The sequence below is a fragment of the Peromyscus leucopus genome, chromosome 1 (assembly GCF_004664715.2).
Source record: "Peromyscus leucopus breed LL Stock chromosome 1, UCI_PerLeu_2.1, whole genome shotgun sequence".
Classification (NCBI taxonomy): domain Eukaryota; kingdom Metazoa; phylum Chordata; class Mammalia; order Rodentia; family Cricetidae; genus Peromyscus; species Peromyscus leucopus.
The window spans coordinates 150,161,123-150,172,784 of NC_051063.1; the positions used below are offsets into that span (position 1 = coordinate 150,161,123).

At 41.8% G+C, this 11,662-nt stretch overlaps 1 protein-coding gene across 1 annotated transcript; it reads right to left on the bottom strand.

Moving 5' to 3' along the window:
* Positions 1-650: 650 nt before the first annotated feature.
* LOC114695510 (small nuclear ribonucleoprotein F) lies at positions 651-964 on the bottom strand. Its single transcript, XM_028872858.2, has one exon. The coding sequence runs from the start codon at positions 925-927 to the stop codon at positions 667-669; it is 261 nt and encodes an 86-aa protein (XP_028728691.1). The 5' UTR covers positions 928-964; the 3' UTR covers positions 651-666.
* Positions 965-11,662: the final 10,698 nt, after the last annotated feature.

The window sequence follows — 11,662 nt, forward strand, 5'->3', positions numbered from 1 at the left end:
ATACCTGAAAAAACCAAGGACTGGACAGCAAATTTTGGGGGTGATAAGGAGAAATGTTTGATGTGTTCATTATTGATCGCCATCAATTTTTTAAAAAAATGTATTCACTTACATTCTAGGTTTCTTCACAAGCACTTCTTCAGTTATATCATCACTTAGATTTTGTTTTACTATGTTTTTATTTTTAAGTTATCTCTTCTGTTATTGACATATGTTACTTACATAATGGGTCTCATTGTGATATTTTTGTGTGCAATATGTTATTGTATCATATCCATGCCCATTACCCCCCTCCCCCCTCCCTTCCCATTCCCATCACTCCCTTCTTCCCAGCCATTCTCTTTACTATTTTCATGGTCTTTCTTTCTTTCTCTCTTTCTTTCTTTCTTTCTTCTTCTTCCTTTCCTTCTTCTTCTTCCTTCTTCCTTCCTTTCTTTCTTTCTTTCTTTCTTTCTTTTTCTTTCTTTCTTTCTTTCTTTCTTTCTTTCTTTCTTTCTTTCTTAGTGACCCCATTGCATTTTCAGGGTTTCTTTTAGTATCCTGGGTGAAGGGGTATTTGCCAGAGCATAGGGGTGCCTTACCAACAGTTACACCACTGAAGAAAATAGGTTTCTCTTCCTCTGTGGCCACTAATTTTAAAATACATATATATAAAACCCGAAGGTGCTATTCTCTCATTTCCCCATCTTCCTCTTCTTCTTCAACACCTCTGATGTAAAGGACATTATTACACCTTATTAGAACTTCACCCAGATGTCCAGACAATGCACCATCTATATATTCTTCTGTATTTGCAAGCTGCATGTTCATGTAGCCGTCCACAGAGACCAGGTAGCCCTTGTACTCCATCCCCCACTTGAGTTTCACCATCACTGGCTTTCCAGTCAGTCCATTGAGAAAAGGCTTGGGATTGAGGGGTAAACTCATGGCGAACACCCGCGAGCTCTGCAACCCCACTAGCCGCCGACTCCGCCGCTGCTACCCACCCGAACTGTTCGCTCAACCTAAGATACTTCTTAAAATAAACGTTTGTATGTGTATATGTGGATGCAGGCACATGCCTGTCATCGCATGCTTATGAAGTCAGAGAACAAGGTCAGGTGTATTTCTTTGCTCCTGCCTTGTTGGGGACGGGTTTCTCTTTGTGGCTCCTCTGTGTACACACCAGCCAGCATAGCTAGCACGGGAAGCTTCAGGGATTCTGCTGTCTCCAGCGCCCATCTCTGTAGCACCGCTGGCATTACGGACACTCTTGCTGCATGTCCAGATTTCACCGGGCGTTCTTGGGATTCAGACTTAGACCTCATTAAGAGTGCTTCAGAACCTTAATTTTCCTGTAACTAAGCGTTTCAGCCATTATTTGTGACTACGTTGACTTCTACAATGTAGCTGTGAGTTCCCCAGGTTTTCCTGTTACTGAATTCCTGCTTCATTTCCCTGTAATACTAGGACATAGCAAGTGAGTGGGAGGTCAGCTTGGGTGGTAGATTTCTGTGCTGCTTTTTTTTTTTTTTTTTTTTTTTTTGGTCTAGCTGTTTTTATCTTTATTGAAGCTTCATCTTTCTGTGCCTCAGACTGAATAATTTCAGCTTACCTATCTTCAGTTAATGGATTCTGTCTCCTGCCCATGATATTTGCTGTCATTTATTGAATTTTTCATCCCATTTTTATTTCATAGATTATTTTGTTATTTTGAAATAATACTCTCTATTTGTTTGGGTAGGCTTCTCACAGCTCCTTCTTATTCTTTACAGGTGATTTAGTTTTATGAACATAACTGATTTATAGTTTATGAAATCTAGAGTCTGGGCTTTTGTGGGAGCAGGTTCTATTGAGGGCACATTTCCTTGGGTGGGGTTGGATTGTTAGCACTGGAAATCTTGGTAACAATAAAAGACTACAAGTATAAATAGTGGAAAGAGACAAAGCTGTTATTTTCAAAAGTGATGCAGCATCATCTCCCCATAAGTTCCAGAGAAATAGTTGACCATACGGTGATCTTGTTTACTATGAACATTTAGGAAATGCTTGCCCCAGATAACCAATTAGAAAGCACAATGGGAAGAAAAAAATGCAGAGAATCCTGAAGCTCCTTTTTCTGAAGGTGCTATGATTTTTGAGCAGTTAGAGATGTTGTCAAAACTGCCCTTTCTTGACATAAAAATGTATCTGCAGCCTTTCCCTTGCATGTGGCCTTCATTCAAGCTATTTCCCAAAGGATAGGCCCAAATTGTTCTGGGACAAGGTCCTGCTGCTTACCTCATTTCCAGCTAAGGGATAGGCATTGAGGCAAGGATCTTAACTTCAAAAATCCAACTGGCCAAGAAAATAGGACACTCTTGTTGCAAAGCCCATAGGACCTAGGAGCAAAGGGTGTGTGTGTGTGTGTGTGTGTGTGTGTGTGTGTGTGTGTGTGTGTGCATATCGTGTAAGTGTATGCATGTACGTGCGCATGTGTATGTGCATATGTATGTATGTTTGTACAGGTATACACATATGTGTGCATGTACAGGTAGAAGTCCAAGGCAGATGCCAATTGTCTCCCTCAATCATTTTCTATCTCATTTTTTGATACAGGGTCCCTCATTGAACCTTGAGCTCACCAATTCAGCTAGCTTGGCTGGCCAGCAAGCCTCAGTGATTCATCACCCTGCCTCTGCCTCCCAAATACTGGGGTTAGAGGTTTGAGGTACTAGGCCTGCTTGTTTTTTGGTGTGTGTGGGGGGAGGGGGCTGGGGATCAGATCCCCATGCTTGCATGACAAGCATTGTACTGCAGATCCATTGCCCCAGCCTCTGATTTAGGTTTTATTTTTTATTTTTCTTAATGTGATATCTGATGGTGTTCCTAGGCTGGCTCGCATCTTCCCACAGCTGGTAGACCAGATGATGCATATTTGATCTTTATCATCTAGTCATGATGGGATTTTCTGCAAATCTCCAAACAAAGATGATGATTTCTTGGGAATGTTCCTGTCACCAGTGATTTATGTGGTGCCAAATGATCAGGCATGTGGTAGGGGTAGGCAGGGGTGACAGTCCCAGACCCTTCTGCTGATTTCCAAATGACCTGTCATCCTTAGTGCACTATTTCAAATTATAACAAGGTACCCTTTCTTCCCCACTGACTGAACCTGGACCCCCAGCATTAAGCTTGAACTCCATGCCATGGCAGAATGATCCCGGTTAGAAGCCCTCTTCAGAGCTGAGCAGCAGATTGTGCCAGGAAGCCCTGCAAACACTCTGTTCACAGCTGTTGGCGGGTTCAATTGGACAGGACATTGAATATTCATCAGCTCTGAGCTCTGGAGAATTTCCTTCTTTATACTCATTTCTTAGTGGCCCTTGGCTCTCTTTTGATTCCCACATCATTAGGCTCACGCCTGGACTTTACAAACACCGTAGGATTGGCTGCTCATCCTCAATGGGCCAATGAAAGAGTCAAGTAATAGATGAAAGTAGAGAAAGGAGGTTTACTCAATGTGATCACTGGGAAGAAGAACAGAGAAGTCAAGGGATTCCCAAGTCTACCTTCAGGGTCTTGACAGAAAATTTAGTTAAGAATGTTTTGCATCTGTACGTGTATGTAGTATACATGTATGTATATGTGTTCACACACACACACACACACACACACACGCACGCACGCACGCACGCACGCACGCACGCATATAGATATATATGCTTGTGTGTATGTGGGCCCAAGTTTGACAATGGGAGTTTTCCTCTATTGATCTCAATCCTATACATTGCATCCTGGTCTCTTGCTGAGCTCACACGAATATAGATATATATGCTTGTGTGTATGTGGGCCCAAGTTTGACAATGGGAGTCTTCCTCTATTGATCTCAATCCTATACATTGCATCCTGGTCTCTTGCTGAGCTCAGAGCTCACCAGCATGGCTAATCTAATTGGTCCTTTTGCTCTGAGGATTCCCTGTCTCTGGGTCCAAGAGTCTGAATTAGAGGCAGGCTTCCATGCTCACTGCTGGAAATGCCAACTCTGGTTCTCATGTTTGCACAGCACATACTGTGTTCACTGAATCATCACCCCAGTTGCCTGTTCTGGTTTAAATAATATGGCAAGAGGTAATCCTAACTGAGCAGTCTTGGTCCAGGTGAGGTCCTGTCCACCACTGTCACATCATTGTCTCTGTTCCAGTCTCTCCTACAAGGTGGTCTGAAAAGTGGTCAGAGCTGTGTGAAATCTCCCTCTTTTCCACCCTCCATTTCCTTTCATGGCTATAGATAAAGAGGGCATTAAAAACTATCATTTGGAGCCAGGTGGTGGCCGCGGTGGCGCACGCCTTTAATCCCAGCACTCGGGAGGCAGAGGCAGGTGGATCTCTGTGAGTTCGAGGCCAGCCTGGTTTCCAAAGCAAGTTCCAGGAAAGGTGCAAAGCTACACAGAGAAACCCTGTCTCGAAAAAACAAGCCAAAACAACACAAAAACTATCATTTGGGGGTGATAAATGTACAGAAGTTTTGTGACTTTTTAAAATTATTTTATTAAAATATTTCATACAATGTATTTTGATCACCCCCCTCAAGTCCTCCCAAATTCTCCCTACCTCCATACCAACCCAACTTTACCTTCTCTCTCTCTCTAACAGACAAAAACAACCCAAAACAAAACAAAACAAAACAAAAAGACGAAAAAACACCAAACCAGAAAGCTTACACATACAAAAACATGGAGTCCGTTTTGTGCTGGCCAACTACTCCTGAGCGTGAGACCTGAGTGTGATTGAAATACCTACTGTCACTCCACTGGTGCAAACTGATTTTGCCTAGAGGTTTCATATCAATTATCCAGGTGGTACCAATTTGGGGTTTATTGCACAGTTCTGGGTTTTCTTATGTGTAAGGTTTCTTTGGTAATAAAATTTCTCCCCAAACCGTATATGATTCAAATACAATTGTTTAACAATTTCACATGTCATAAGCCATATTCCAATTTTCACTTCATCTGATACTTAAATCAAAGTGATCTCTGTTTTTTATTTGGTAAATCTGTGCAGCTGGCTAAACAAAGATCCGGGGACTTGCTGAGTAGTGACTATCTGTATGTACCCATGCTGAATAAGTGGCCTGAGGATGGGGGAATTTGGAGAACAGACCAGATTGTCAGGGAGGATCCTTATTAGTGCTTTTAGAAGAGACCTGACACTTTCTATGTGTTTCTTTTCTAATAGTTTTCATCTGCAGTTGGTGGATCCAGATTTGGTACCCACCAATACACAGGGGTAGTTGTAGACATCTGAGATAACAACCCGTAAATATCTATATATGTGTTAATATATTTCCACTTAAAATGGCTCAGATATAACACATTTTAATCAGTTTTTTTTTTTTTTTTCCAGAAAGGTATTGCTATGTAGCTCTGGTAAGCATTAAGCTAGAAACCCTTCTGTCTGGGTCCCTGACTGCTGGGATTACAAGAATGTACCACCACTTCTGATTATATTTTTCCTGATTTTAATTATCACAGAAGTACAGTGATGTGAGGAGAGAGGTGTCCTCCTGGAAGACAAAGTATTTCCGCACTGAACTTAAGCAGTAGTGCATTTGAGCTAATTCCTGTAATTACCACTGATGCTGCAGGTGGGAAAACCTATTAAATCATTGGACTTTAATAGCTCGATGCCTCGAGCCTTCCGGAAAACATTAAGTGTGGTCCTTCAGAGTGGACGAGTAAGTTCACCAGCTTTGCCCTTTCAGTCTTCACAAAGACCCCTGCCCATTCAGCCAATGCCTTTCAATCAACTCACTGGCGTTTCAGCTGCAGACAGGTTCCCAACACAGCCACAAGTCAGCAACTGATGAAACTTCAGGCCCTCTGAGATAGTTCCTGGACAGATGTGCCTTGTCCTACCATACAGCCTTTGCTAATCCAAACATACCCAAGTGGGGCTGAAGCCAAAAGGCACCAGTAAATGCCTAATAATGAGTATGCATGCCTGCAGAGCTACTAGTTATTGTCAAGAAATCTATGAAGATTAAAACAGACCCTTATTTCTATCCAGAACGTAGTGTTTAGACACCTGTCCTTTTAAAGTTGAAAAATGAGCACAAACCATAATAGCATTTGAACTCATTCCTCAGAGCTGTGCCCTCCTGCCTCTCTTAAGACTGAAAATTATGCATAAAAGGCAGAGCATGTGACTGTTATTACATCTGATGTGAGGATTTAGGCTTGATTTGGTATGCCCTTCACTGTGAATTCAATGCTGAGTGAAAAATGGGATTTCAAAAACCCACAGGAGTGGCATTATGATTCAATTATCAGTCGTGGTTCTGGGGAAGAAATACCAGCATTGATAGGAATAGGGCCTCTGGTGTCGCTCTGACATTCTCGATAGTGACTCCAAAGCTGAAGGGATGAGGGAGGTGGTAGTCCTGTGCACTCTCTAGAAGAGTAGCCGCAGGACATGACATGCTCCCAGGAAACCCAGCTCATGACCAGAAGAGACTCAGCCTCTGCAGTGAGAGCCACTAAACATAGTTGTTTTCATGCAGGAGCAAAGGAGGTTGGGCTGCTGTAAGCCAGTCCTGGAATTGGCTTGAGTATCTCGCATGATTCCAGTGTAAGTTAGACTCTCGGAATTGCCAGGCAGTTTAGAGTGAGTTAAGCCGTAGCTGTGCTTTGAATGACATCCTAACACTTACTGTTAGACGCTGATGGGAAACTGGGAAATTGTGAACCACAATTTTTTTTCTGAGGCTTTCCTATTAAAGTCAGCCCACCTACCGTGTCTGAAGACCTTTTAGCAAGTTCACGTGGGGAGTGCCCTCCCAGGATGGTGTATATAGCTAGCCCTTAAGTGCCACCCTATCACCTATTACAGCCTTTAGATGCCTAATTAGGATTATAAGCATCAAGCAACAACGACAAATGCAAAGCCTGGCTAATGGGGAGACACAGACATCATTGAATGTTCAGACTTATTTTTCTTTCACTGCATCATGCTTCTCAAAATCCCTAAAGAAGAAAAGATAAAATATGCAAACCTCAGTGAAGTTGAACTGCTCATGGGAAAGGCAGGGAACCTCTTGAGGCAGCTGGAGGTAGATGAGACTTTCAAGCCTGCTGACCATTCCATCTCTCAGTCTAGGGCAAGGGGAGCCTGTTTGTGATTTTGCAAAATAAACACCTTGAGCTCCTGGAGTCACGTGGGCCTTCCCTTGATTGTAGCCTGTCAGGTGGTACCATCAACTGACTGTAACCCGTTCTACCTGCTGTGAAGAACAGCAGGTGGGAGGATGGGACTTCCTCCCGCCTCAAGGAACAAAGAAACTTAATTTCCTTTTCTTTTTAGCTGATAACTAGCAGAGTCTCACACACTTTACAAACAAGTCTAAAGGACGTTTTGTTCCCCTCCGTGTCTGAGAAGGACTTCTGTGTGATGTATGCTCAACCTCTATCTCAGGAAAAATACTATTTGCTTTACTAAAATGCCTGTTTTTATAAGTTGTATTAATAGACCAATAATTATTTTAAACACCACATGCACACTGGCTTTGCTCCCTTCTGACAATCTCAAGGAGTTCCCAGTTCTAGACAAAGCTACTTTTCCCTTATTCTCTAGGCTACTAGTAACTCATTTATTCCTGAACCCCTTTGTTAGGTTTCAAATGAGGGACAAAAGGTTGAGGTACCTATTTAACATATCAAAGTGAACCTGGCCTCCAGTGTCTCCCAGCAGCTCCCAGTCTCAACCTGGCTGGCATACCCCATCCATACTCTGAACTCTCCAACCCAGGGGCTGGGCTGCCCTTCCTGCATAGGCTCTTCTCCATATATTCCCTTTTGGCTCCTTTCTATCTCTGTAGCTTTGGGCCTCCAGCTGCTGCACTTGGTTCTACTCGCTCCCTCTCCTCAGCCCCCTCCTCAACATGGCACAGCTCAGTCTGGTCATGTCCGCTCTGGACTCTCCCAGATGTTCCTGCCTCTGACTATGTCTCCCTTTTATCTACAATAAACCTTCTCCAGCATACCTAGGGCTAGTTATATTTCTTTCCCTTTTTATTTATTTATCTTTTAATCACCTTCAGCCATCATTTTCTATAAGGTTTCCACCCACAATGAGTCTTTGAATTGGCCTCTCTGAGACCATGCCCCTAGTAGCACGAATAACTAAAAGTATGGAATACCTAACATAATAAAGGCCGAGAAGGTAGTACTGATGTAGATAAAATTTCCCTGATGTTTACAATTATGTACAATTACTCAATCTTTTGTTCGCATCCCTAAACATCCGTGTGCCCTGGCCTTCTTTCACAGGCAAGCAAATCACCAGTTAGAAGCCAAAGTATTCTAAAGTTCTGAACTAAAACATGAAGGTTCAGGATCTAACATAGACTTGTTTGTAAAACCCAATGCTACAAGTCTGTAGTGCATGTAGTAGAATTCTGATAAATCTCTACTGGCTGCTGGAGCAGAGAAGGTAGCGCACAGACCAACATACAGATTTTTAAGAACTCAACCTGCCTGCAGTTCATGAACTGCTCTGGAACCCCTTCCTTGCTCCCAAGATGTAGACAGTTGCCAAGATGCCAACAGGCCCCTCTGCGCGCCCGACTGCTTTCTTTAAAACATCCTTTCGATTCCATGAGCAGTTGCTCCAAGGGTGCTGTTGGCTGTGTTTTCTATCTTGCTTTTTAAAATGATCTCTCCAGATGTGTCTTACCCCTTTTTGGAAGGGAGGACAAGAAGAGCTGCAGATGAAAGCAAAACTCTTCTTCCTGATGGACGATTTTTATGTGTTTGTTTGAGAAGCAGGAATTCCAGAACGGGAACCGGATTCAATTTTGAAAACGGCACCTTCCAAACTAATCCTCTGCAGAGGCTGCCAGCAGCAGAAACCAGCTTGGCTCAGCCTGTTCAAAGGTCCCCTAGTTCTGCCTTTGAACTTTGTGGTAGAGGTGAATAAGGGCAAAAGGTCTTATCTTATTCCCTCCCTCCCGGAACTTGGAAGCAGAGTGGAAATGAGCCAGCCAGTGTTTGGGGCCAGGGCACAATTGCAATTCCCTGAGAACCAGCCTTGTAGCCCCATCACTTATGAGCTGAAGAAGGGTGACAGCCACAAGGGCCTTTAGGATCTTGGTATTCAGGCTGGCAAATTCCTCGGAAAGAATGCTGAATGTGGCAAAACCTCCTTGGAATAGTGTCGAATCATTGAATTTCAATGAAAGAGCTCCCAGAGGCATAATATTTAGTGATTTTGGCCTGCATTATTTATTGACTGGACGACTTGGGGGTTTAACATTTTATTAATATGGTACTGGGTCATCAGAGAAACTTGCACCCACAGAGAAAGCCCCCTGAAGCAATTTTGGTATTATCCACAGTGTACTTTGATGACTCAGCAGTCTATGTATCTGGGGATAAAGGAAATGCTGTGTCTTGTACAAGCCTGTGCTCCAGGGAGTGAGTGAAGACAATCCAAATGTCCCTTCTTTCTGTGAAGACATCGAGGCTCCTCATTCTACGCTTGCAAGTCCATGTAGGGGGAAATCTGTATTCTCTATAAGGTAAACTGGGGCCCCTAACTGGATCCTTTCTGTAATTATTAAGTGACAAGCAACAAATAAAGATTTATATATGAGAATATAGAATCCACATCCAAAGGGACTTGGGATGAGAGTAAGTCTATATATAGTACCGGATATCAACAAGCTATAACTTAGCCACTTTTAAAACCAAAGGAAAGCTTGATATTTAGAATTTTCACACAATTTTAGAAAGGTGACAAACACAAAAATAAAAAGCAAAGCAAAAATCACCTGCTATCAGTTGTTTTCCATTAGAGGTGGCTTTAATTTAAATTTTCAGTATTTCTATGAATTTGTGTTGGATCATATGTCAGTATTCTAGCATATCATGTGGCAGATTAACAAAAGTAAAATTGCTAATAATGGCTTTGTTCGAGTAGTTAGACATTGCTAACACACACACACACACACACACACACACACACACACACACACACACACGCCTTTCTCAGTTCAGTGCAATGGCTGAGATCAGGGGGTCTAGACTTACACCATCTGGTCCAATCCTTGTTCACACAGCTGAGTACTCCAGCACAGGCTAACTTACCTTCCCCTCTTTAGCCTAAGTTTCCTTACTTGTAAGCTGGAATGCTACTAAGCATTGCTAAATCCCTACTTAATACGCCTGTCTAGGCTGGCTCAGTACTTGACACATAACAAATGCTAAGTTTATTTGCTAGCATGCTCGTATGTTTTGTTATTATTGGCACTATAGAGGCAAAGGACATTTATTATGCATTAGATCAAAGCCTCTCATTAATCTGATCCCCGCTTCTTTCTTTTCATGCACATTATCCACATTCCCAACTCCATGCTATCCCCCTAGCCCAGGTCCCAATTTAATAAAGTAGGGATTCATTTACATATATATATCAGAGTAAAAATATGTACGTTTCTTTGCACTTGTACTGCAATTAGATAAATGTGATTTTACTATATATCCCATTCTACTTTTTAAAGGTTTGTTTTATGCATTTTATGTATGAATGCTTTGTCTGCATGTACACCTGTACACCAGGAGAGAGCATTGGATCTCATTATAAATGGTTGTGAGCCACCATGCAGTGGCTGGGAACTGAACTCAGAACCTCTGGAAGAGCAGTCAGTGCTCTGAGGCACTAAACCATCTCTCTGTCCACTCACTTTTTAATTTATCTCTTGTGTATGTACTTTAAAACATACCCTAAGTATGTATACATCTTGTCTGTAGCAAGTATCTACCATATTTTATATGTTTGGTACCTCAATTATTAGTTGAATTGTATACCAAAAGATATATTCCTAACAAAAATCTAGACATTTGTTCTTATATCCACAGATAAATATAATCCTCGCCCTTCATCAAGGAAGCTTCTTTTTGCTACAGACAAGAAAACCACAACTGATCAAAACGCAGAGTTGCAGAGCTAGTCCCAATGGGTGCATTTACAAAATACTCCCCCGCCTCCAAAAAAAAAAAAACAACAAAAAAAAAAAAAAAAAAAAAAAAAAACAAAAACAAAAAAAAAAAAAAAAAAAGCCAAACCTCACACCTAAGTTTCAGGAAATATTGCCAAAGAAGGGGCAGGTAGATTGTAAGAGCCAAGAGTTCATTGTGAGATTGTGTCTCTGAGTAACATCAGAAGCTGCAGCCATAATATCTTGCTAACATGACGGTCCTAAACACGAGCTAAATAAGGATGACTCCAATAGACATGCTAAAGTGGACAGGGGAAGCACATGAGGCCTGAACCCTACACAAAGAACTATATAGGCAACTAAGGAATTCCTTGAGTGAGAGAAATAGTCTTCCCCAGGGAATAATACACTAGTCGCTTATTCAATACCAAATGGTCTGCCCTTAAAACATGCATATGAATAATACTATACAGACTAAGCAGGTTATATTTAGGAATGTACTATCTGTATATATACATATATATGCATTTAATAACAATTAATGAAAAACAGAGGCCATGAATTTGAAAGAGAGCAAGGAGCTGCAGATGGGATGGTTTGGAGGAAGGAAGGGAAGAATGATGTAATTGTATTATAGTCTCAAAACTAAAAGAAAAAATTATATACCAAAGTCATTAATTCAGTACGAATGAATGTGGTTTTGTTTGAG

Excerpts from the sequence above, each read along its gene's own strand:
- LOC114695510 (XM_028872858.2), bottom strand. The coding sequence starts at position 927 with ATGAGTTTACCCCTCAATCCCAAGCCTTTTCTCAATGGACTGACTGGA.